The sequence below is a fragment of the Montipora capricornis genome, chromosome 9 (assembly GCF_036669925.1).
Source record: "Montipora capricornis isolate CH-2021 chromosome 9, ASM3666992v2, whole genome shotgun sequence".
In the NCBI taxonomy this organism is placed as follows: Eukaryota; Metazoa; Cnidaria; class Anthozoa; order Scleractinia; family Acroporidae; genus Montipora; species Montipora capricornis.
Window position 1 is genome coordinate 43127358 of NC_090891.1, and position 27174 is coordinate 43154531.

Below are 27174 nucleotides of genomic sequence, written 5' to 3' on the forward strand. Positions count from 1 at the left end.
ATTGATCAATGAAATTCTCGAGTTTGTTCACGTCCGAGACGTACCGATCGTTAAATTCCTTTGTCTAGCCACTCTGTAGACAGTTGTGCCTCCAAATTCAGTATAAATTACGCGTTTTCGGACATTTATAGGCGAAAAATAATGAAATTCCAACCAGAAAGGCTTCATTATAGCGGTGAGTCTTTCCTTTGCGTGTGCGCACATGACGTCGCTTTTTCATACAATAATACGCGCCATCTTTCTTCTTTGCACTCGTTTTCTCGTTTCAATCTCTGAGGAGAAACTTTTGTGTTTCTCTGGCTCTTTCTTTTGTAGCCATGGTCATGGGGACGGCTATCTTAGACGATGCTGGTTAGGCAATGTGTTTCGACTGCTTGCTTTGCCAGCTGAAGTTTGGGTTGTGTTTGTGTTCCTCTAACCGACTGGTCTCTCTCTCTCTCTCAACAGCTACTCTGGCTGAGCTAGCTCATCGCGAATACCAAGCGGGGAGCTATGATCGAGCCGAGCAAATCTGTATGCAGTTATGGCGACAACAGCCTGAAAACACTGGGGTTTTGCTTCTTTTATCCTCAATACATTTTCAATGTCGTCGATTGGACAGGTAAGTCGACTTCATCAGCTGATTTGGCACACGCGTACTGCTGAAACAAGACTGAAGCCAGCCGTTCTCTTTGTCTTTTTGACTTTCAAAGACGCGTTGGTTACTTCAGAGATAAAGACGCTTCCAAGTCGGTGACAGAACATGTCTCTGTTTATGTTTTCGTTTAGATCGGCACATTTTAGCACACTAGCCATAAAGCAAAACCCAGTTCTTGCCGAGGCGTACTCGAACTTAGGCAACGTCTTCAAAGAAAGAGGACAACTTAAAGATGCGTTGGACAATTATCGCCACGCCGTGAAGTTAAAGCCCGATTTTATCGATGGCTACATCAATTTGGCGGCCGCCTTGGTAGCAGCTGGGGATTTAGAAGGAGCCGTGAATGCTTACGCGACCGCTTTGCAATATAATCCGGTGAGTAACGAGTAATCAGTACTTTTTACTGCATGTCTTGAAATCACGAAATAATTTTCTTTCGAGTTCGTTGGCGTTGAGATTGCAATACGCCAAATCAACAATATTTCAACACCCTCGAAGTCATTTCTTACATTCAACCGGTTTTTCGTTTGTGTTTTTCGTCGAAGAGATGCTTGGCTTTTATTGTCGTCAGTTAATTAGCATTAAGTATATTTCGCTTCCCTCCTTCCAATTGTCGTGCACTAATAACTTTATTCTGTGTCAGTTGAAACTTGATTTTCTAGCCTTCTTGTTACAGACTGTACCGCATTAGTTAATTAATGTTTATTTTAACGATTTCTTTCGTTCGGTATTTTGAAATTCCAATCATATTGGCATGTTTATTCCATCATCTGAGATTGCGTGTATCGCATTGTGATTGACATGTCAAGTGGACTACATTTTTTGCTGTCACAATTTTTTGGCGAAATTAAAATTATAGATGATCAGCCAAACCGTGGTATTTCATCGTCGCATTGGCTAAATTAAAGTTCCTCATTTTGGTCACCAAAGCTGGGTCCAACTTTTTTTTACAGGCTTGCAGAAAAAGGCAATGAATAATGAGGTCTTCTGTATTCTTAAAACATGCCATTTTGTTGGTATTAATTTGATATTGGTGTTATTTTTGTGGCTATTGGGTTGAGAAAACAGTTGAGAATGATCTAATGCATTCAATTGCTGTAGGCCTGGATAAGGCTTGGCATTTCAAGTGCAATATTGTTATTCTAACCTGCTTTTTGCTCTCTGTGAAAGATTCAAATGAAATAGATTTTTGATCTTCAAAACAAAACATTTACTTTTGTTGTGTTGTAAAGTATGTTGTGTGTGATATTATTATATGTTATGTTGCTGTTTTGCCTGCTTATGTTTCTCTGCCATTAAACATAAGCAGGCAAAGACCAGACAGTGCGTGAACAGAAACAACAACAATCAGGGTTATCCTGTTGTTTGTAAAGACAGTTGGCAGGTACAAAACACAGGTCACAGCTCATTGCTTTACCAATACAGAAGGTATCCTAAACATTCATAAAAGCTAACCTTAGGCCTAATTAGGCCTAAGCAAATGTTTTTAGGCCTAAGGTTAGCTTTTATGAATGTTTAGGATACTTTCTATATTGGTAAAACAATGACCTGTGACCTGTGTTTTGCACCTGCCGAAAGACAGGCCATGTTGTCAGTTTTCTTTTCTTCGTTAGCCTTGGACTTGGAATGGTTTTTAGCCTGTGTAAAAGCGGGCAGAGGATTGGTGGGCTGCCCTGCAGGAACAGAAAGGCATAAAGTCAACAGCTTATTAACTTAACCTATAACCCCGTTTGTAGGATCTCTACTGTGTAAGAAGTGATCTTGGCAACTTGTTAAAAGCTCTTGGTAGACTTGAAGAAGCTAAGGTATGGTGGTATGGTATTAGCAATTTGGAAAATGGTTTGGTATCCATTTTCAAGACATAGCGACACTTTGTCTAAAATTGTTCGCTCAGCTTCACTTTCTGGCATTTCAATTGCGATTGTATGCCTTTGGTCGGCTAATTTTTTTGGAGAAAAGTTTTGTGGCATGTCAACTATTGGTGTCTTATTTCTCCTGTTGATGTCAGAGTCGCTGTACTTTGGTTGGTTTCTAAGACAGTACGCAAGAAGAAATTGATTCAAAATTCTGTGACCTCTGTCATGTAAATGGGAGGAATAATGTCTTTTGATCTTGGGATTTGAAGGATTTTAGGACACTGTTCTCAGCTGTGTGTGCTCCATGTTTAGTGTGTTATTCTGCTAATAAAGTAATTAAGAGATCATTTCAAGGGTCTCTGAATTGGTGTTTTTTATATATAATACCTGCAGTAAAAGATTAGGCAGACCGGAAAAGGAATTTTTTCCTACTAAATTTTGGGTTTTATTGTGCTTAAGTATTGTCATGACAAGTGGCACGAAGTGGAGCCAATACAGAATTGCTTGAAATGTTCTTTTAACCTAGTTGTAAATGTGTTGAGATTTCATTTTTGTCGTTTGTGAGGTACCCAAGACGAATGCAACTGTCAATCTGTGCTAGTCTTGCATTCCTTTCCGAAAAGCCTGTACTGTAAGTTACTGATTTGGCCAAAGTGATGCAAATACTTTGAGATTCCTTTTATTTGGCATCTTTGTAAACTAGCTTTTATGAAAGATACAGTTGTGCAGTTGTATTGGTTTGTCTTTGGGAGTACCAGTGATCAACATTTCGATCTGGTTAAGGATATTTGCTTAGATCCCTAACATTCAATCTTCCCTTGTTTTTTCCCCTTTTGTTATTTCTCCCAGTAAATGTTTACAGGGTACGTACGGTCTTGATGGAGTACACCAGCTGAAGGGGAACCATTTGCAGAAAGATGAACAGTTTCTATCAAAGCACGTCTTTTGCCCTTTCCCAAAACTGCTTTTACCCATCTACCATGCTTGCCGTAGTTGCTCTCACAGGCTTTTCAAATGAAAACAGGAGAAACATTTTGTTGTCAGGATGTCTTAGACGTTTTTTCAGACTTTGTTTTTCTTGTTTGTACGTAAGGTCAAATTTTCTCTTGAAACTTAGAATTTTTACCAAACAGTGATATGAAACTGGTTTCAATAAGTGTCAACTGAAAACTCCTGTTTCCATCTTGAGATGGCTGCTTGCGTCTTGTTCTTTCGTCATGTGGTTGATCTCATACCTTGGAAAGAAAGAAAACAATGTTATCCATTCAACACCTTGCCCCTGTGATGTAGAAAGCCTGTTTCCAAAATTGCATCCTTTTTTGATGCGGTCTCTTTGTCTTTGTCCTCGGGAGCAATAGATTTATAATATTGATTCTGTCTTCTCTTGCTGCATTTTGTTAAGAGAGAGAGAGAGAGATAATTGGAAGTGTTATTTTGTTTCTTCACATTAAGGCTTCAAGTTTTGCTAAGATATTTCTCAAAACCCATTCTTAAAAAACAATATCGCTGCTCTTCCTTGTGGCAAAGTTTGCATTTGTAGCAAGCAAGGAGTAGTGGTAGTACCATCATGTGGGTATTTTGGGATTTATCTTCAAAGAAGTTTGAGAAGTTGCAAACTGACCTTTGACATAGGCTTGAGTGAAAATTGTTTCTCTAGGCTATGTACTGTCGTTGAATTGATTCTCTGCATCAGCATCGTAGTACCGTATGTTGTAATATCAATAACGAAAGCTGCAAGATTTTTGCGGATGTAACCTATGTCATGTTGCAACTCCTCAAATTTCTTGAATTCATATGTGCTGAGGCAAGGTAACCTACCAGTCCTTTCTTGCTCAGTCTTCAACAATAACAGTTGTCTTTCTACAAACGGGCAAGGTGTTCTGTGAACTAATGGATATTGCATTTCAGCCAAGTCAGGAAAAAACAAGGTCGAGCTAATGCAGGAAACTGTCGGAAATAGTGTTGCGTTATTACGAAGGATGAGAACAAAACCATGATTGTCTCTTTTTGCTCTCTGCTGTTGCCGTCTGTTTTTGCCTGTGTGTTGTGTGTTTTATCGTGTATTGCTTTGATTTTTCTTGCTCTCTGCTGTTCCTCTCGCTGCCTGCCCTCTGCTCTTTTATTGCTTGCTATGCCTGTCCCGGCATTTTTTGCTCTCCCCGTTTTGCTGCTCGTTTTTAAATTGAAAGGCGTGCTACTTGAAAGCCATAGAAACACAGCCCAGTTTTGCTGTGGCGTGGAGTAACCTCGGCTGTGTCTTCAATGCTCAAGGAGAGATCTGGCTGGCCATACATCACTTTGAGAAGGTAACTTTTGGGGGTAAAAAAAAATTTTTTAATGATGCTCTTTTTGTGACAGTGATGTCAGGTTTTAAAAGTAATTTCTTTTGTGGTACAGTCAAAACACTTTTGGACTTTTGGGTTAGCAGACTTTTGAACCCAGTGTTGATTATTTTGTTACTTCAACTAAAACTTTTGACACTTGAAGCAAGTTTAGCTAATCTACACGAGTTTGCACTATTTAGCTTCCACCCAAGATTAACTCAGGAAATGCATTGAAAGATGCATTGTTAGTAAAGAACACACCCAGTCCTGAACGTTGCAGATTCTTACCTGCGAAAAGTTTTGTACACATGGCATCTGACAGGATGCGGCGATGCAGATCCGCATAATTCACTGAAATCCGCATCTTCTGCATAATTCCGATATTTTCTGCATAATTCCGATATTTTCCGCCAAAAAAACAGAAGAAATACCTGATATTAGTGATGAAGCAGCTCCTTAACATCCTCAAAAACATAAAAGCCGAAGAAATTGACTGTTTTGAAACGCTTAGTTTCCTGAACAGTGAAGAAAACACACCATTTCGTTCGCAAGATGAAAGTTCTTAAGAAAGATCGTAAGCAGTTTCGGCGCATTTTTTCGCTAATGAGCCTGGACACTAGTTTTTGTTCCTACAATACTTTTCATTGGACGAGAAACAGTTCAGCAAAGGAGGTAACTGATAAGAAACTAAGGCACGTTCGATTGACCGTATTCCGGAATAGGATTACATGGAATACAAGTTAGAAATCCTTCGTTTTTACGGAGATTCACATTAAAAATGTCAAACACCTGCTAAAATGCTATTTTAATTAAAACCCTTTCACTCCTGTAAGGGCCAATGAGACTTATAGAGTTCACTCATCAATGACGATTTTACTCATCAATGGGGAACCCCACAGGAGTGAAAGGGTTAAACATATCTTTATTATCCTTGTTGCTTCAAAACGCCAGACGTACCATTTTGAATTCATCACTTCACATATTCTTATTCCGGAATATGGTGAATCAAACGCACCCTAAGTCAATGATCGAGGGAATGGATCGCGCTCCAAAGGTATTACAATTTTGCTCCATTATCTCCAAATTGAAACAAAATTCATGACGAGAAACAATAATTTTTTATCGCTTTGTTTGTTTGACCAAAAGTTGCAGCAAAATCCCAGCTGCTAACCCTTTTATTTCAACAGTGAAAGCTGGTCGCAAATTGGTGACTCCTCCATGTATTTTAATCACAAAGGGCAAAAATTCAGTCACAAATGCGATTGGATTGGTTGCAATTTCGATTACGGATTTACCGTAAGCATGTAAATACATTGGATGGGCCTAATTATTAGTTTTATAACTTGTTTAAGTTTCCGCATAATCCGGTGTAATTTCCGCATAATCAACGCATGTTTCCGCATAATATGGCCAAAAATTTCCGCGTTATCTTTAATTTTTTTCCGCATCCTATCAGAAGCCATGTGTACATGTTGTTTGAAATAAGTTCTTTTGCAAGTCACAAGTATTTAGTACTTGTACTTTATCACGGAGAGTGTATCTTCTACATGTGGCTGGTTCACTTATCATATGTTGCTCCTTGTCTTGTAGGCTGTTCAGCTGGACCAGAACTTTCTTGATGCCTATATTAATCTTGGAAATGTTTTGAAAGAGGCACGGATTTTTGACAGGTAAGTATTTGGCAACTTCACTGAAAGGGCTGATTTTACTGGAGGCCAAATGTAGTTTACCTTTAGATTTGTTTGCAAGCAGCGGATAGGTGTTCACACATTATGCGGGCATAATTTCAGGCATAGTACTATAGGTGGTGCATCGCACATAATACAGGCATAATAGTGCCATTTTGCGACATAACAGATACAGAAAATAACAGCTTACCTTGAAAATTAAGGAACTCGATCATTTCTCCGTTGTGAGAAATGGGAATTTTCAATTTCCTTGTGAAATAGGCCATTTGCATGTTTTTCCTGGCGTTCGTAATTTGCATAAACATTCGATTTTTTTTCCTGCATCCAATTGGACCCTTTGTTCCATATTCTATGCGTCCAAAAGGAAAACGAGTGTGTCCCGGGACCCAATGACGCACTCTGGATACACCTCTGCAGATATTTCATTTTGTTATAGCTGTTTTTGTCAGTTTATTGGCGGCCCCATATTTGCGTAAAACACTTCAACAAGTAACTTTAGACACTGTGTACCACACAGACCTGAAAATTGGAGAGGTAGTTTATGAATTTGTCTCCAACAATATCCCAAGTTCTTGGCTGTTTTCTTTGAATGTTTTTGTATTTATGTCTGAAAACTATCTATTGATCCGAACAATGACTTTCACCTTTGACAAAACTGTGTAGTGTTAACACTGCTAGCTTTAATTGTTACTAAACATTTCATGATTTTCACAAGTTTGATACTGTAACTTCAAATTGAATGGGCTTGGGAAAATTTGCCTGAAAATACTGAATGGACTAGGAAAAAAATTGTGCCTTTTGGATGGGCTTTAGAAAAGTAGATAGGGGAAGGCTATTATTTTTCTCTGACCCAGTCATCCTTAGAAACAATGAACCATCTTTAAGTTCGTTGTTAAAACTTACCATCTGCAAACAACAGATGTAGCTTGGAGCATTTTCGTAGTGATCTTGTGACTGCATCATAATTACGAATGAAATTCGTAGCAATGGGATCTAAATCATCAGAGCTTATTCGTATTCTATTCTTACACTCACTTGGTCAACGCGATAACTGTATGGATTTGCCTACATGTATAGAGGCGGAGGCCATAAAAACTTGTTTCTGGTCACGGACACAATTATTTAATCAGTACTTTCCCACTAGTCTGTCACGTAACCTTTCGTGATCTAGTGGTCATTGTGAGTGAGGAGATACCAAGTCAGAATCCTTCTTGGTGAACCTTCTTGAAAAGTCTCTGTAAATTAAACATAACCATGGGCAAAGAAATCTTATGCATGCACAGAAAATCATGCCCTCCTCCCCCCCCCCCCCCCCAAAAAAAAAAAAATAAAATAAAATAAAAAATAAAAAATAAATAAAGAAATAAATAAAGGAAGAGAAGTGTCAGAGCTGAATCCCCTACTTTGCCCCTTCGAACAAACAAATGACAAGAGGCTGTAAACAGAGTAGAGTCTGACTTTTAGTTACCCTTGCTGATCACTTGCTTTGGTTTTCAGAGCTGTGGCTGCTTATTTGCGTGCATTGAATTTGAGCCCCAACCATGCAGTTGTCCATGGTAACTTGGCTTGTGTTTACTACGAACAAGGGTAAGTTGAGTGCTTGTGTTTTTGCTCCTTTCATCATGCCTTCTGGACCTCTGTGTTAATGATTATTTCGGTAATTTGATGCACCAAACCGCTTTTCAAAAAGCAATTTTCTTAGACTGAGATTGAAAACTCTGAACTTCCTTGCAGACTAGGATGCAGGGGTAGTGCAATGGTGAAAGCACTTGCCTCCCACCAATGTGGCCTGGGTTTCATTCCCAGACTCGCGGTCATATGTGGGTTGTGCGTTTGTTGGATCTCTACTCTGCATCGAGAGGTTTTCTCCGGCTACTCCGGTTTCCCCTCTACTAAAAGCCAACATTTGACTTGATCTGCGTTCACTGTTAATTTCAGTTTACAGTGTCCCCAATTAGTGCTCTATTGCTAGAACGACTAGACATCACCATCATCGTCATCATCAATCCAATTTTGATCCGGATTTAACCCGGTAAATGGGGGTGGCTGGATTTACCCCACTTTGTCAGCAATCTTTCTAACTCCCACTCTCCATCTTGCTTGAATCATGGCGTCCGTTTTCTCCAAAGCAACGCTCTTGCTCTTCTTCTCCACTTGCATCTTCCACGTCTTCTTTGGTCGTCCTCGCTTCCTCTTGCCCTTCACTTTGAACTCCCAACCCTTTTCTCAGAACATGCCCATCATTCCTCCTCAACACATGCCGGTACCATCGCACTCCATTTGCCTTTGCCATCTGAACGACTGTTTCCTTCAATCCCAAATCTCCATCAGGTCCTTTGTCCTCTTTTTCTCCATCAGTTTTGCCCCACATGTTGCTCAAACCATTGCTGTCTCAGTCTTTCTCAAAATTTCTATCTCATTTTCCCTCAGACACCATGTCTCGCTCCCATATAACATCACCACTCTTACACAACTCGGATAAATGTGACCTTATTTAGGAAAAGGCTGTTTAAGGTGAATAACAAAAAAACGCGTTTTCTATCGTTTTAAACGCAAACGCGTTAAAACACCGTTTAAACGCATTTAAACAACGTTTAAACGCGAAAAAAACGCGTGCGTAAGATTTCATGTCGGAAAAGCTTTACACAAATGACGCGTTTAAACGCTGTTAATTTACCTAAAGTGAGCGCATAATTAAATGGCCGCTTGCTATAATATTATTATTGGGTGTCATCTGGGGTTAACTGTGATTTATTTAAACAATGCAGCTCGACAAACCATCGAAATCTTGATTGTTTTAGTCGCTGCAAGTACTCGGAAAAGAGAAGAAATGCGAATTAGTTCAACCTAAAGATGCCTAAATTGGCGGCGTTCTCTGAGGAAAAAACAAAACACTTACTTAGCGACTCTAACGGTAAATCATGAGCATAAACAATAGAAATTTGTTTCAAATGAAGTGAGGAATGTACAAATGAATTTTCAAGATGGTGTTAAGCACAAGTTTGCTTTGATGTGTACCCTGTGATTAGCGAGGGTCGTCAGTAGGTTTCTCTTGTCATGTGCGATCCTGTTTTAGAAATGTACAACAGAACGTTGATTGTTGAATGCTGTTCATGTTGGTCTTAGTAGAGTCGCAAACACTTATAAATCAATCAAATAAAATTCTGCATTGGGGTTACCAGCTGAGGCATTCTTCACATGCAAAACTTACTACCATTTTTCCTTTATTCATGTTTGATCAAGGCAGTTGACATAGCGGCTGTCTTCCGACTCTGAGCGACGATCCCGGCGACGACCAAGGCCCAAGTAACCGAACGAAGATAAAACAACTCGTACCATCATGACAGGGCTCAACTAAAGCTGCATTTAAAGTGTTACGTTCAAGCCATTAGAAAAGAAATTGATCGATGACTCGCTGTTTACCGCTCAAAAAATAAACTGATCTACAGATTTGTCGCGATCAGTCACGCAATCTTTCGAAATTTTAGACTTTTTGGTCATTTAGTACTTGTCAAAACGAGACATCAGTTTGTTTAATTTCCTGTTTGTTTATGATTTGCGATAATGAAAAGGGGTTGAATAGGCAGATAGCGAGGCGCCGAGACACAAGCACAATAATTTGCAACAATATGATAGCCCTTTCAAACCTCTGAAATAACAAAAAAAGCAAAGCTCTGAAAGAAATGGATCATACTTCTCTGAACCCATCCAACCTTCCCGAAACATTCGCGGGTGATTTGCAGTTGGCAGAGGAAACCTATTTCATGAGCGAACGAGAACAGATATATTCAGCGTCCTCGGCCAAAGCTTCAACTTCAAGCCATTAATCACACCGGAAGGTACCGGTTATAAAGATAGCGAAAAACGGCTCTTGCTTTCGTTAAATCGTTCGCTACTTCTCTCACAGTCCCACAATAATTACTGGGTTGCCAACCCAGTCGGAATCTGTCTTTAATTTCGTCGTTTTTTTATTTTTCGTTTTCTTTTTTTTTTTTTTTTTTTTTCCGTGTCGGTAAAAGTCCTGCCTGTCACTCCCCTGCTAAGTGGTGTCTTTGTGCATAGAGCCTTCTACGCGTATTTTCTTAGGATCGAGAGGGTAGTGGGAAATGCGTAGATTTCTCTGGTGGACACAGTAGAACGATTAACTTAACCGGCAATGGCGTCGAAAGTCATGTAACGCGAATGGCGTTTTAGGGGATCTTTGAACAAAATGTACCCTAATGAAGCTCAATAATGGCAAGCGAATTGGATACTGGACAGGACAGGCGGTCGAATGTTAGAAGCGACGAGTAATGGACTTCGACAACAATCTGTCGCCCGTCGAGCCGTAATCAAAGTGAGCAGTCTTCCTAACATTTTGCCAAGCGTGGTGTTTTGTACAACACTCAAACCAAATGAACAGTTCTCTGGTAACTCAGTGTGGGTTCAACAAAGACAGATAAGGAATCCATATAGTGGATCTGTTATCTCAGTTGTCTCGCTATTTGTCAGATTTGTATTTACCTGTTCTCAACTCTGCACAGTCTTCCAGTATAACAATTGAAAATTTCACTAATAAGTTATTGACGTGAATGGCGTTTTAGTGGATCTTTAAACAAAATATACCCTCATGGAGCTCAAGAATGGATCGTCAATTGTATGAGCAAGACAGCGCTGAAAAATAAATATCTGGATTGTAAGAGACGAGTAATGGTCTTCGACAACAATTTCATTTTTCTCCTTTGGATATCAAGTGAGCTTTGTTTCTAATATTTTACTAACTTGGTATTATATAAAACACGGAAATCAAATAGCAATTTTTTTATGGATTTAACCATAGTTACTAACTATGATTTAACAAATTAACATTGAAGGAATCGAACGCCAACAAGAATGCATCACAGTGTTTACTCAAGTCGCATCTTAGTTGTCTGACAATTTACATTTACCGGTATTTTGTACTCAACTCAGCAAAGGTGTAAAATATTTGGAAATGTGACAGTGAAAAATTACTTGAATGAAAGCTTGTTGTCTCTTTTGTGCTTTATTATTTACGGTCAAGGTTCTTTCGAAAAGGGTTGAATGTGAACTGTCAGAAATTTATTTAATTGCATATGCTTTGTGATTGTTTGTTTCGCTTGCACGCTGGCAACTGAAATAGGAAGGGTTTCTTGCCTCTTATAGCAAATATGTTGCTTGTTTCAATAAATGTTTCGCTGGAAAATATTTCTGTGAAATTTCTAGCCTTTGTAAATTTATCATGTTGTGTAATTTTCGAGCTTAGCAAATTTGCATACATGTGTTGAAATGTGATACGGGGAGAATTTTTGTGGTAACGCATTAGTCACGAAAATAAACAGGTCTGTTGGAAGCGTGCTTGAGTTTCAACAAAATGACCCCCAAAATCGGCAAAAGATTGTGACGCTGATGAATAATAAAGTAGCTGCTATTACCAAAACGATGGAATTACCTGGTGATAAATAACCTTGTCTTGGAGAGTAAATTTTTGATTTTCCAGAAACAATGGTCAACCTCTGAGAGTTGCGCGATTGTGATCTTTGTGTTGAATTCGCACATTTCTTGTCAAAATTTATAACAATCGAAATAAAAAGAAAACTAACAAAAACAAAAACCCGGTAGCTTGGCATCATTTGACACAGATGCTTCACTGTTTCGCGAGTAAACATGCCGCGGTAAAATAACGCGGTAACTTGATCACTGCGCTCGCTGAATTCGATGTGCGATTTACTCGGTGCAGCCAAACTTGTACAATTACAACAAAACAACTAAAATCTCCCAAACTGTTTTTCGCTGATGGTAACTTTTTATATTCGTGGTTCAAAATAAATGTTGTTTTCATGTCGTAGATTTTATTACCGATGGCAAAATATTTTATGCTCGATCGACCGTCCTGAAACTTCCTTCTGCTCTTCTTAAAAACTGTGTATCCATATTTATTTACACATGTACTTTTACATCAATATTTGTTTTGGATAAAGCAAGCTAACAAAATCTGTATCTTGCTTGGTTCGCATTTGATAGCATTAAAATAGAATTTTCGGTCCTATGCTTCTGTTACTGAGTGGTATATTTCTTAGGTCGCCCATCCAGATACTAACCCCGCCGAATAGGAATAAGTTCAGCTTTCAACTGTTGTTTACAAAGCTTTCAGATGCTGTCAGATGCTGTCAGTGCACGCTTACACTTGTGGTGGAAAGAAGTTGCATGATCAACATGTCAGCCCAGAAGCCAATGTTTCTAGATTCCCTTTTATTTTCTTCAGTCTCTCTGGGTTCAGTACTTTGGTAGTAACCACATGTCTTCTCGAGGGGCTATTTATCTAAGACTTCTACCATGGTGCTACAATGATAGACAATACCAAAACAATATCGTGTACTGTTAGACCTACATATTACGCAAAGACAACGGTCAACATGTCATCCCAGAAGACAATGTTTTTCACTTCCCATTTATTTTCTTCAATCTTTCTGGGCTCAGTACTTTGCTAGTAACCACATGTCTTCTCAGGCTATTTACCCAAGACTTCTACCATTTCACTACAATGATACACAATACCAAAACAATATCGTGCACTGTTAGAGCTACATATTACGCAAGGACAACTTGAAGCTCCTGGAAGACAACACACAGTTCAGTTGACATTATGGAATAAATCGCTGTGTTACTTCACTATCACACGTAAGCAATGCGTGTCAATTTTTTTTAAAGAGGACAGGAATTTCTTCTTTCTGACAAATGATTAATTAATAGGCCGGTCGCCAGGTTTTTAACCTCACAAAAGGATCTGTTTCGTCGTACGAACGTGTGAAGACCTGTGAGCCAAAGGGCCTCTGCTGGTATGACTTCTGGTATGACTTCTGGTACGACTTCTGGGTCTGGGTCACCCCCCCCCCCCCTCCAACTTGAAAAAAATTGCGTGGAACGCTGCACGTACCACAGGCAACCCAGTGTACCCTCACGGAGGGTCTAGTTATATTATAATAGCGACAACTGAAAGAATCCGTAACAAATAAATTAAGACTATCTGATGGAAAGCCTGTTCGTGAACACCAAGGAAGTTCCGAAAAAATCAATTCGCTGATCAGAAAAACCGGTAAATACTTGCGATACTACCAAATGTTCGCGAATCTAAAAACGTTCCCAGTTTCACCGAATCGCTCCCTACTTCTCTCGCAACTGGACATTTAGGTTTCTGTTTCCCCACGATAACAATGGAGTGAATTACACCGGGGAATTACACAACCCAGAAGTATTTGGTCAAGTCAATGCGATGTTTACTTTGTCACATTTCGATGAAATGTTTATGTGATTCGCTCATTCTTTGAATTACGTCCTTCTGAAGGTGGTTAAATGTTGACAGCCTGTTTTCTGTAATTTCTATTTTCTCGAGGCATTATCAATAACGGTACAAACAATCCAATTTTTTCGTCGCTATGGGGCGAAAACCTGATTTTTCAGTTGTTGGGGGGCGATCGTCACGACATCGTGACCAGTCTACTCGAGTGATAACATATGACACATGCCGAAGGCTAGCGGCATCATCACTTCGATTCTGCTTCATTCTGGCGACGTGCTCTTTTTGTCGCCAAAAATTCCGAAGAGGAAAACACGAAGGAGGAGAATGTGAAAATTTTAAAGAGTTTAAAAATATTAAAACAAGCTTGAGACAAATGATTGACCAGCCTCTTGGTGAAACCTGATGCGCTAATGGAAACATTTTTGAAGCGTCGTTCAGTGGTTCGCGTTTCTTTGAGCAATATCGTTGGCTCTTGTCTGCAGAATCCGTAGGCTCAAATGCGACTGCTTGCTCCATTCTTAGGAAGACTCGAAAACCGAATCTTCTTTCCTGCGTGTGCTAATTGTCTGGTTGCCGTTGTTGATAGCATGAGATTCGTGCACTACAAGTGGGCTAAAGTCGGTGCGCATGTGGCGCTCACGGAAAAAAGGATAGTAAATTATTATAGACGGAATGTGATTCTTACTGCATGACAATTGTTTGCCCACCTGCTATGTACAAAGGAAAGGCAAAAGGTAAGTTTGCTGATGAATTGATCATTTTGACACAGTGGGTTAGAAGACATGCACCCTAATCTTCGCATTTCATATAATAGAACAGGTAATTTATTCATTCAAATACAACTAAATTAGCGTACTTTTCAGCATACGAAATGCAGTAATTGAAGCGCAACAGAGCCGTTTGTTTAAACGCGTTAAAAATCTGTTTAAACGCACAAAAAATGCGTTTCCACGCGTTTCGACGAACGCGATTAAACGCGTTAAAACATTGTTTTCTAAATTCACCGTAATCCCCCTTTTCCCAAATAGGGTCACAAATCATTCCTTTCACCTTGAGCAAGAACCTTTTTGAGTTCAGCAACTCTCCACAATCCCTAAACTTCACCAAGCCAATTCTTGCTCTTGCTGTCACAGCTGCCTCACAGGCCACCACTTGCATTCACCCTATCCCCCAAATAACAGAAACCTCTCACCGTTTCCGCCTCTTCACATAACTCCTCCACCGGTTCCACTAATCCATCAGCTTGTTTCTTGCATCTTCCACACACAAAATCTCTCCCCAACCTCGAGGTCACCCTCTTTACTTTTTTGCATCTTCCATGGATCCATTTCCCACATTTCACACACAACACTGAATTTGCCATTACTCGCTTACCACAACTACCACATGGATCTACCTTACTCATAGACACTTCACCTTCTGCCCCACTCACTACCACTTTTGTCTTCCGGAGCTTCACCGTCAGCCCCTTGTTCGCAAATGCCTCCTTCCATTTCCAGAACTTCTCCCTTAGTCCCTCCACCGTCTCACTCATCTTTTTGCTGATGCTGTCCAAATGCTTATAAAGTAAGATGAGGTAATAGTTTTGATAGTATGCCATGTTAATCAACTGAAAAGTTAAATTTAGTCATTGTACTATTTCAGACTTATTGATTTGGCTGTGGACACATACAGAAGGGCGATTGAACTGCAACCAAATTTCCCAGATGCTTACTGTAACTTGGCAAATGCCTTGAAGGAACAAGGAAAGGTAGGTACAAAATAATATATGTTTGTCCTTGTAGCCTTGTAGCTTGAAGATGCTCAGCACAATAAAATGAAATGTACTGTAATGTTACAGTAGTTTTAATGTAGTTTTTCTTGGTATGTTAGCTTGTGATTTGAGGGAAAGACCGATTGTTAGTACAAGTTTTGGCTGCATGAGATCTGTTACTAGTATCTCATTCTTTCGTAGTTGAGCTCACGAAGGTTACAACTTAACATTGTAATATTATTAACCCATTGACTCCCAGGGGTTCCCCATTGACAAGTAAAATCGTCTGGCATTAGACAGTGTAAAATACGGCCAGTTTAGGTAGGTTTGGGTGTGAAAGGGTTAATGTAAACAAAGGTGTTGATTCGAGTACAAGTTTTTTTAGAGCAGCAATCTCCCAATGTTCAGCAAAAATAATAACATTCAATGTGAAAATAGTTTAATTAGACAAATAAATTTTAGTGTTCTCAATGGAGGGAAAGCCTAGCATACATTGTAGGTTTAAAACGCAAGACCTCACTCTATACCCATTTCTTCTGTCACTGGTAAATTTAAGGGATATTTAAAGCTAGAGTGACATAAATATTGAGAAAAGCAAAGTTGGGGTGATCATTAAAATTGTTTAAAGTTGTCAAAGTGATCACAACAGGAAGATCTCTGGAAACGAAAAGCCTGGCCAGTTTTAAGGAAGCCTCACGATGCCAATGGAAGTACTAACAGTGTTACAGAAGGCACCAGGGATGGAAATAGAGACGTAGTTACGGTGTTATTCCAGAGAGGCATGCACTTGCCAACTGTGCTGTGGTTGACTTGTTTGTGTGTAGATTTTCATAGGGACTATGTCACGCAAAATGATGTAATCTTGTGACACCCAAAATGCCCAGAAAGTAAAATGAAACATTGCAATAACCACATAAAACTGTTGAACAACATAAAAGAAAAAAGGCAAAAGTAAAGAGAAGCATTGGTGGGCACAAATACACAAGATTGAAATGTATTGCATTTGGGTAATCTTGAAAAAAAGTCTGCCCAACGTTTTTCAAGTTTATGACAAATCCCCTGGATAAAGGTTATGTTTGCTCAGAATCATTTTGTTTGTGATGTAATGATAATTTTATCAATAAAAGAATCCCACATAACAATTTTTGAGATTTAAATTTGTGATTAACTAAAGTTTTCCCCTAAACACCCTTAAATAACGTGACGAAGCCCCTTTAAAGCCATGGTTGACAAGACTTCAGCGAATGAATAAACACACTATCCATCTTTTTCACCCACCCACAGGTTGCTGAAGCAGAAGAGTGCTACAACACAGCCTTGCGATTATGCTCCACCCATGCAGACTCCCTAAACAACCTTGCAAATATCAAAAGAGAGCAGGGCAAGATCGAAGAGTCTGTTAGACTGTACTGTAAAGCTTTAGAGGTAATGAACAATAAATGTCTCCTAGATTTAGCCCTTTGATTCCAAGGAGTTGTAAGCATGTAAATTCTCACAATTTCAATGAAATGTCAGTCAGACAGCTATTGAGAACGAAGATAATAATATAATTAGATTAACAGGTGTGATCTGATACAACATCAAATTCTCATGACTACCCAGCAAAGAAATCTGTGGTACTAGTTAGGAGAATGACTGTTTTGATCTTGGGAATGCAAGGGTTAAAATATCTTCATTTGTGGTTACCGTAATGGCTTCATTTGTTTGCGTGCATACTTACATGGGTGACTCTCTTTTCAGATTTTTCCTGAGTTTGCTGCTGCACATTCAAACCTTGCAAGTGTTCTCCAACAGCAAGGGAAGCTTCATGACGCTCTTCTTCATTACAAGGAAGCTATCAGGTCCTAATCTACTTTTTGTCTTTCTGCATCTTAACAAAACATGAGGTTTTCTTGTGGCAGTGCAGTTCAAATTTTATCGTGGTGATACATTCATGATTGTGATAATGATAAATTATATCGATACAGCTCATTTGTTTCATTAAAATGATTACAATAATTATTAATTTAAACCACTTGAAAGCTAAACTGCAACCCAAGAGACTTAGGGCATTTTTTTTTTGTCAGAACTGGGTGGCCAAACCCGTCAGTTTGCACAGAAAATAGAACGATTTGAACGAACACTTGCACAATGATCTTTCACATTCTTCTGGAGGCATATATATCATCCTCAAATTGTGTTAATAATATTTGAAGGCGTCTTAGAGTTCCACCTTCCAAATGCCAGGTCTGGTCGGTCAGTTATGCCAACGGAAAGCGCCCTCAGTTTCCTATTATTTGAAAACAGTGGAACAGAAACTCGTACCATTCCAGTTGTTGTCACAACAACAGCAGCATTTAAAATTATGTTCCTTAGTTATCCCACTGTTTGGGTTTAAATCGTTTTAAAACTGACCAAACTTCGATGTCTTTTCATGACTTACAGTACGTTGAGTGGAATGGACCCCTTTGGCCAGCAAAAGAGGAAGTCACAAAAATTTCTTTTAGATTTTCTGTGTGAATGAATGTCTTTGTTGTCCCTGAACAGAATCCACCCCACCTTTGCTGATGCCTATTCAAACATGGGAAACACGCTGAAAGAAATGCAAGACATTCAGGGAGCTATTCAATGTTACACAAGAGCCATACAAATAAACCCTGCATTTGCTGATGCTCACAGTAACCTGGCTTCAGTCCACAAGGTATGGAGGCAGTCCTAAATGGGAAGCAGCCCCCATCGATGAGTAAAATTGTCTGGCATTAGACAGCAAAATTTATAAGTATGTGCTCTTAGGAGACAGAGGGTAAAGGCAGGACAGCCGTTTGCTCAACTGGCGGTTGACTGATTGGTGTGTGGAGGAGGGTGGTGGTGGTGCTATAATCTTTTGCTGTTTTGTTGTTCACAGAAGTTCTGCTATTTGCTACATGTAAATGGGTTCCGAATGTTTTATTGTTCACGGTTATTCAACACCATCGGTTTCAAACACAGGCTTATTACAGTTCCCATTTTATTCAGTAGCCTACGTGAGGAGGAATGCATTCGAAATCTAAGAAATATGGACGTCGTCATAAGTAATAATTACAACGCAGAAACAAGGTCTTAAAGGAAACCTCCACTAAAACGAGAATACAACTTCAAACTATTTAACATAATGTTTACAATCAAAATTGTTCAAACGTTTTCCAATGGGAGCGTTTGTATCCGAAATAAATGAATTTCAAAAACGCTTGTTTTGGTTTTCAAATTTCCTGGGCGCCGACATCTTGAATAATTGTGACGTGTTATGGTTGCTCTTTTGTATTTGCACAAAGAGCTTGTGGTTTAAAACAATAGGGCAACCATGACACGTCACAATTATTCAAGATGGCGGCCCCCGGGAAATTTGAAAACCAAAACAACCGTTTTTAAAATTTTTTTATTTCGGATACAAACGCTCCCTTTGGAAAACTTTCGAACAATTTTGATTGTGAGCATTATGTTAACTATTTTAAAGATATGTTCCTGTTTTAGTGGAGGTTCCCTTTAAATATCAAATGCATAGTTGCCTGGTGGCTTCTCGATCTGCATCTGCTTACAACGAAAATGTTCACAATTTAACGAGCTACTGTGGGGTAAATCATTTATAAGTTCAGAATCTTCATAGTATTACAGTGATTAAATCATTAGCGTTAGTTTCGAATGAAGCAGTTGTATCAATACAGTGATAAAATAATGTAGATGGCGGACATTGCTTAGAAGTGCCTATTGTCACTTGTTAGTGGTTAAGTTTACAGTCCTTAAAAATATATATATTTATACTCTCTTTCCGTGTTTTTGACACATATTTGCTTTTGTGATCTTAAGGACTCTGGAAACATCCCTGAAGCAATCCAATCTTACCGAACAGCCTTGAAGCTTAAGCCTAGCTTCCCTGATGCTTATTGCAATCTGGCCCACTGTCTTCAGGTAATAAAATCGTATTGTTAAGTCTTACTTTATTCCTCTTAACACCCGCCCAGTCCAGGCCCTGTCATCATGATCATCATCACTTTGCGTAGCCGAGCAAATCAAATGAATGAAAATTTGGTTCTAACCACTGCAATTGATCACTGTAGGGAAATTAGAAAGCTGATGTTTTGAGTGTTAGTGATTTTTAGACAGTTGCTTGAGAAACTAACTAACTTCAGTTGCAAAATGGGTATTATTGTTGACCTTTGGTAAGGTGGAAGAATCAGAGTACCCGGTAACTGGAAAAAAAATTAATCCACGTATGACTCAGCATTGGGAAGAACACCTGGGACAAGTAACTTGGAGGGGAATTCTCACACCATTGCTCCTTCCCTGCTTCCCTTATGCTGATGAAGAAAGGATTAATTTTATTTTGTGTCGATTTTATTTTTGCAGATAATCTGTGACTGGACAGATTATGAATCCCGCATGAAGAAGTTAGTTTCTATCGTGGCTGATCAGTTGGAGAATAACAGACTGCCTTCCGTGCATCCGCACCACAGCATGCTGTACCCACTGACGCACAAAATGAGACGAGATATTGCCAACAGACATGGCAATCTTTGCGTTGAAAAGGTAATCAGTAGTTTTTTCATGTGTAGATCTAGACGAAGATACTCAAGAATGGATACTGTTACTGGGATATCAATTCCCATACTTGGCTAAATACCTTGGCTGCAAATTGTGCACCATTCAGGAGAAGATCAAAGGTGCGCTCTCCATTTACTTAGTGGAAAGCATGTTTGTAGGGCCGTCTGTGCATGGAGGTAAACAATGAAAAACAAAATATTTTCAAAGGATCTTGATACTAGCAAGCTAGTCAGAAGTTTAAAGAAAAGAACAAAACTTTTAAGTTTGAAAGAGTTTCGATAGAAACTTCTGTCATCCTCAGTTGATTAATGTACAAAGCGTAGAAACATGTCTTACAAACTTAAAAGTTTTGTTGTTTTCTTTAAAGTTCAAAATAATTTTCAAATTCAACCAACCTTAAAGTAGTGTGCCTCCACAATACATTTGGATCAGCTTCTCCACTAGTTATTTTGCTTTTTAGCCAGTCAAATCGCAGTAGCTGATGTTATGCCACACATGCCTAAATTAGATCTTTTACTTCTAAACCGGCCCCATGGACACGGAAAATCGGGTGGGGTTAAACATTAGAGTAAGATCTACTGGTGTTCTTGTTATTAGGAGGGAGTGGGTTAAATGGGACATAGTTGTTGTTTACCCCTGATCTGACCCCTATTGAGAATAAAATCATCTGGCGTTAGAGTAAAATCTATAAATGCCACTCTTACTAGAAGTGAATCGGTTAATAGGCCATTTCCGATTTCAAGTCTGCCTACTCTTCAAAGCGAGTCTAAGTGCGACGTTTTTGCGATGGTCATTATGTCTACTTCACATAATAAAGAAACCTACTTTTCATGAGAAAAACTTCGCACTTAGACTCGTTTTGAAAAGGAGGCAGGCATCAACTCGGAAATGGCCTATTAAACAAGAGCAAGGACATGAATCTAAGAATAATCAAGTCTAAGAAAAAGATCACTTACACAGGGTGAACCGTTGTTTCTATCAGTGCAGCCCAGTGGTTAGGGCGCTTGCCTTGAGATCCGGAGATCCCAGGTTCAAGACACACTTTGAATTTGTTCCAGGTAGTCCCTGGTTCAACTTCCAGGCTGCGCTTGTAAATACCCAACTGTTTACCTCCGGTCAGTTGGGATTCTTAAAAGTCGTTCTGTTCAATGCTAGGAGATAATTTATTAGCTACCATAGCTAATCCAAAAATGCAAGGCTAAATAATGATACTTATTTACTTACAATATCAAGTGAAGCTGTGATCCTCCCAGTTATGTACGCAATGTTAGCAAATTGCGTAGATAACCCTGAAAAATTCAGGCCTTGGTTGTTCAAAGGTGGATAATGCTATCCACCAGATAAATCACTATCCAGTGGATAAACACTAGCAAAACCAATTGAGTTATCCAGTGGATGGTGATTTGGGTTTGAACCCGTGACCTCGCGATACCGGTGCGACGCTCTAAGCAACTGAGCCATGAAGTCACTGACGTTGAAAGCTGGTCATCTGTGGGTTCTAATGTTTCCGTGATAAATGAATCAACGGTGAAATGATATATGAAATTCGTCTCTACGCAATTGCTAAAATTGCGTTCATAACTGCGAGGATCATAGCTTCACTTGATTTCATATCTGCAGTTCAATATGTGATCCATTTCATATATCATTTCATCGTTTACTTACAATACTATGATGAACTCTTTTGTACTGATATAAGGCTAGAATAAGGTGTTGTTTTTTACCACAAGAGTAGGCTTTTTGAGTTTTAACTTAACAACGAAAAACTATTATTGTGGGTGTGAATATTGTGTAATCTTCAGGTTGCCCTTTTACACAAGCCTCCATACTCTTATCCCGAGTCATTGAAGGAGAGTGGTGGAAGGCTGAGAATAGGTTACGTGTCAAGCGACTTTGGGAACCACCCCACCTCGCATCTGATGCAAAGTATTCCAGGATTTCACGACACCAACAGAGTGGAGGTTTGTCCTCGAGCGCTTCAAGTATTATTTATTAATTTATTTTTGTTATTCCACTATTACGCCATTTTACCATATTTGTTCAAGAGAACGCTCAAAATATGAGACGGTAATACACTGTAGCGTCCCGGTGAGACCGGTTTAGAACAGAGCAAATACGGACGGAACGGCAGTTTTTCAATGAAAGAAATTGTTTTCAACGCGATGCAAAGCCTGAGAATTTAGCTTTTCATCGCTTGTCGCTCGTCATTTCGTTTATCCAATCAAATGAAGGAGATTAGAATGGTTTCGTTTGTGTTGTTTTCGTCATTCGCACGCGCCTTATTATGCAATCGACACGATGCTCCGTCAGTGCAGGAAGATGCCAAAATACTAGAAAATGGCATAATATTGGAATAGTAAGTCCCTTATTGAATGGTATAACATATCACATGTGCGGACATTTTGCTCGTTGCTCGTATTATATGTCAAACCATTCAATAAGGTGTATATCATTTTTGTTTTTCAATTTAAAAAAGTTCGATTTCTGTGTCCGAAATTGAGCTTTGCACCAGACATTTGTCATAAGAGAGCATATCAAACCTGGTTTCATCCAGCACCAGTGGGTAATACCCGTCTTTAGCTAAAAAGTTGCTTTTCGTATTGTAAAGCCTGGTTTTCACTCATTTCACCTTGAAAACGGCATCAACGAGAGTATAACCATTAGTGCAAGTACGAGGATTTTTTCTTTTTGTCGTGCTTACGTTCGTCTTTTCTCTTGTGAAAACGAAAGACGGCATGAGTTCAAGGAGATTTACTATGTACGTAGGGCCGTGTCTGGCCAATAGGCCAGTTTCGTATTCTAACGGTTGGACTGGATCTAGCATGAAATGGAGGTTTAATGCGGGAGAATTAATTTGCATTTGAAAAGATTTGCCCGCATTAGCCTCCATTTCATGCTAGATCCAGTCCAGCTGTGAGAATTCGAAAATGGTCTATTCAATCACTCGTTGCAGATTCCTTGCGTCTGAGTATTTGAACAAAATGGCGTATACTTATGTCGACGTTAGTTTTCACTTAGCATAAGCTACTTGTGCTTGCGTCACTAGTGAAAACCAGTTAGTTTTTCATTAACAGTTAACAACGCTAACGACAGAGGAAGCATAACGAGATGCCTTGATAAATGAGTTAAATTATTTCCTCAGATATTCTGCTATGCGCTCACGGCTGATGACAATACGAGTTTCCGGAAAAAGATCGAGGCAGATGCCGAACACTTCGTGGATCTGTCGTCTGTGCCTTGCCATGGAGACGCCGCTGATCGTATCCATGCAGATGGCATTCATATTCTTGTTAATATGAATGGATACACGAAAGGAGCAAGGAACGAAATATTTGCCTTACGTCCAGCACCTATTCAGGTCAGTATTTCATAGCAAAAAACGAGGACTCTTTGCCTCTAATGAATAGTCAAACTTGGTTTTCGGTTCCGTCTCTAATCTATAGAAAGTAAGGTGCGAGAGTTCTGTACCCATCACCAACGGGGTTAAGTTATCCCTGTAATTTTTTGGATACTGATTGGAAACCGCGCCGAAAACTGTGTTTAGAAATTAAAACTTGTTGTTTTAATAGCCGAGGTCAATTTTAAAGTTCTTTTTTGCTTTTTAACGAACCCTTAATTTCTCGCAACCAGTTTGGTGATCTTACTATTCTTCCCAAATTGAAAGCCTTTTCAAACCAGATCGCATTTAAATTTGCCGGTCAACCGGTTATGAAAAATTAATGAATTATAATGTCTCGGCATTCTGCGCGATGCGCAAGTTTTCAAGTTCACACTTATTCACGCATCTACTATGTTATTCAACAATCATGATTTTCCGTACAGAGGCCTTTTTCTCAAATTCACGCTCAAAAAGCAATTCGTGAAACTAAGATCTGTTCATTTTGAAAAATTGATCTTTGGACAAATTTTCAACACCAGAGAAAACATAGCAATTGCAAAGTTGCATGACTTGAAACGTTTTCCTTTTGAAGATACAAAGCATTTTATTTGTACCCGAAATACGCCCGAACAGTTTCGGGATCTTTGAGAAACGACCCCCAGGAACAATTAACTGACTGGAAGCCTTTGGAGGACTCCATAAGGTAGTAGGGAAAAGGCGGGGATCGTGATCTGAAATAAGGACTATTTAGGAGGGATTTGTCCGTGTATATATCTACCTCCCTCGGAAGGTTGATGGTTCAAACCTCCATTCTCCGTATTAATAGGTGATGTGGCTGGGCTACCCAGGAACAAGTGGTGCTCCGTACATGGACTACATCATTACAGATAAAGTCACCTCCCCCATGGAACTGGCCGATCAGTACTCGGAGAAGCTTGCCTACATGCCGCACACATTCTTCGTGGGAGACCACAAACAAATGTTTCCACACCTGATTCAGTACCTCAGAGCGTCCAGTAACCAAGTCATTGCTGAAGTCACGCAGAATGGAATGGTACCTGCGCACGCTGCTGCTGTCTTTCTCGATGAGCAGAAGAATGATCCGAAGTTGGTTAACAAAGTGGGCGCACTGATCGAAGAGAAGAAGAGAGAGTATTCCGGCTGCAAAGACAGCGGCGAGAGCATACCAAGCAGTGTGCCTATCATCGCACGCTCGCAGTACGGCCTTCCGGAGGATGCAGTCGTTTATTGCAATTTCAATCAGTTGTACAAGATTGACCCACCGACATTACGCAGCTGGGTGAACATCCTCAAACGTGTGCCCAATTCTGTTTTGTGGTTGCTGAGGTTCCCTGCTGTGGGCGAGCCGAATCTCAAGGCACAGGCCATGGCTATGGGTCTGTCACAGGAGCGCGTTGTCTTCTCTCCAGTGGCGCCCAAAGAAGAACACGTTCGCCGCGGTCAGCTGGCAGACGTCTGTCTTGACACGCCGCTTTGTAATGGTCACACTACGGGCATGGATGTCTTGTGGGCCGGTTGCCCGATGGTCACGCTGCCGCTAGAAACGTTAGCGTCTCGAGTTGCCTCCTCACAGCTCACTGCTCTCGGATGCCCGGAGCTAGTGGCCAGAAATCGAGAAGATTACGAGAACATCGCCATCGGACTTGGAAATGATCTGAATTAGTGAGTATCATCAATAGAAATATTGTTATACAGTGTTTCACAGTTCGGTTCCCTTTGTTGAAAGTTGAATCGATGTTGAATGAGTTTAGAGCGGCTTTCAAATGAGTGTCGTAGAACCCAAACCAAAGTAATTACTTTGGCCAATCAAAAAGGACGGAAACAATCCAGTAAACTAATCAAAACTGGAAGTAATTACACGAAGCGGACACAAAGCGCGGGAAAATGTGCACGGGCGAGCCACGATTGGTTTTGGTTTCACTTCTGATTGGTTGAAAAAGTGGCGCGAGAACTTTGAACCAATCACTGAGTGAACTAATGCAAAACCAAAGTAATTCGCTAATTACTTTCGACGCTCAATTGAAAACCGCTCTAAAAGCCTTTAATGAAACTTTGCTTCAACAACCATTTAGCATTTCTTTTGTTTTCGCGAATGTTAAATGAAGTGCCGTTTGCCCCCCTCTTTCAACATTATTGGGTATGAGCTTGCGCACTAATCGGGCTCTCAATGACGTACCCATATCCGTGTCCATAGTAACATCCACAGCTGTAGCCTGGAACTGATGCTGAAGAAAATGTTGAGGTCGTTGCCTTGGGCCTTAATTAACACTGTTCGTACCAGTTGAATTCTTGGACAACTTTTGTAACTTTGGTCATACGTTAGTTGCTTACGTGTCAAATCTTATTTCTTGTTCTCTTAGTTTAAAGAAGGTGAAAGATAAAGTTTGGAATGCCCGCCTTCGAAGCCCACTGTTCAACACAAGGCAGTACGCACATGACCTGGAAAATCTGTTACTAAAAATTTGGAGAAGACACGAAAGTGACCTAGAGTGCGACCATGTCAGTTGTTGAGTTTGACGGAGAACGTGCATTCGGCTAAGAAACTGAGGACAAGAGAGCCCGCCCGGTTCCATTCAACCTTGCTCAAACGACCTCTCTACCGTTTTAAGGCAGTTTTCGGTAACGAAACGAAGAACGTTTGAAATGAAAACCGAGACTTTTTTCTGATCACCGCAGTCACACAGAAACGAGCGAGCGTGTTTTTAATGAGTAACTCCCAGTTCATTTTATGATTTGACGAAATAGGTCTTTGCTTTTTAGTTTTTTGGCCAACACGAACACGTTTATTTCTAAGTTAATTAAAGAGGTAACATGTTGTACATATATATATATATATATACATATAAAACAAATTCCTAATTACTAAATATAAGTGATAATTTGTGGCTTGTGTGACGTGATGCCATCGACACGGCTTTTGAGTTTTCATTGCTCTGAAAAGGCACTAGGAATCGGACGTTCTTTATGCGATGAATAGCAAACACATAATGCTGCATGCTTACTCTCGGCAAAAGGGTTATGAAAAGATGAAAAGAGAAAAAAGTGTATTAAATGGTTTGAGTTAACATTGAGTTAAAGGAATTGTGATGGATCTTTTCTCGGTTAGCTGTTCCGGCGTATTGATTCTCCATGGGCATTAAGTTGTGTACTGTGCTTTTTCATTCAATAGGGACTTTAAAAAGATTTACTTCGACGAAAACGTCAAAACCTCAAATTTGATGACTTTCACGTCGTCGTTGTGAGGAGTACCGCAAAAATGTGTTAAAATGCGTTCCGCACGTGCAGCAAAATTATTTTTGCTCTTTTAACCAACTATGTTGTTTTGTGGCGTTCTCGTTGACGACAGCGTCGTAGATCTTAAAAGTCCCTATCCATTCATTCATTCATTTCATTTCATTTCATTTCATTTCATTTCATTTCATTTCATTCATTCATTCATTCATTCATTCATTTCATTTCATTTCATTTCATTTCATTTCATTCATTCATTCATTCATTCATTCATTCATTCATTCCAGGAGTGACGGCAGAATAGCGGTTTTGCACGGCAGCCATGTTGCATGGCAGGAAGAATGAAAATGTTTTGCATTAGAAAGAACATTTGTTCCCATAGGAAAAATAATCTATTGTTCCTGCCATGCAACATGGCTGCCGTGCAAAAA

At 39.6% G+C, this 27174-nt stretch overlaps 1 protein-coding gene across 2 annotated transcripts; it reads left to right on the forward strand.

Annotated features, from left to right (window-relative positions):
• On the forward strand, nt 1-26583 carry LOC138016967 (UDP-N-acetylglucosamine--peptide N-acetylglucosaminyltransferase 110 kDa subunit-like). 2 transcript variants are annotated; one of them, XM_068864157.1, is made up of 17 exons: nt 1-175; nt 448-601; nt 769-1012; nt 2374-2442; nt 4683-4799; nt 6408-6487; nt 8003-8092; nt 15447-15552; nt 16840-16980; nt 17296-17396; nt 18082-18235; nt 19378-19479; nt 19918-20097; nt 21915-22073; nt 23255-23470; nt 24318-25174; nt 25873-26583. In XM_068864157.1, exons 1-17 carry the CDS (start codon nt 142-144, stop codon nt 26021-26023), a joined length of 2955 nt encoding a protein of 984 aa, XP_068720258.1. In that variant the 5' UTR covers nt 1-141; the 3' UTR covers nt 26024-26583. The 2 variants fall into 2 exon arrangements, with proteins under 2 accessions (XP_068720258.1, XP_068720257.1); XM_068864156.1 differs by lacking the exon at nt 1-175 and adding an exon at nt 193-351.
• Nucleotides 26584-27174: the final 591 nt, after the last annotated feature.

Bases quoted from the DNA above. Each gene is read 5' to 3' on its own strand.
- LOC138016967 (XM_068864157.1), top strand. From the start codon at position 142: ATGAAATTCCAACCAGAAAGGCTTCATTATAGCG. The intron at 6,488-8,002 runs GTAAGTATTTGG...TTTGGTTTTCAG, and splicing joins GAGGCACGGATTTTTGACAG to AGCTGTGGCTGCTTATTTGC. The intron at 25,175-25,872 runs GTGAGTATCATC...TTGTTCTCTTAG, and splicing joins CTTGGAAATGATCTGAATTA to TTTAAAGAAGGTGAAAGATA.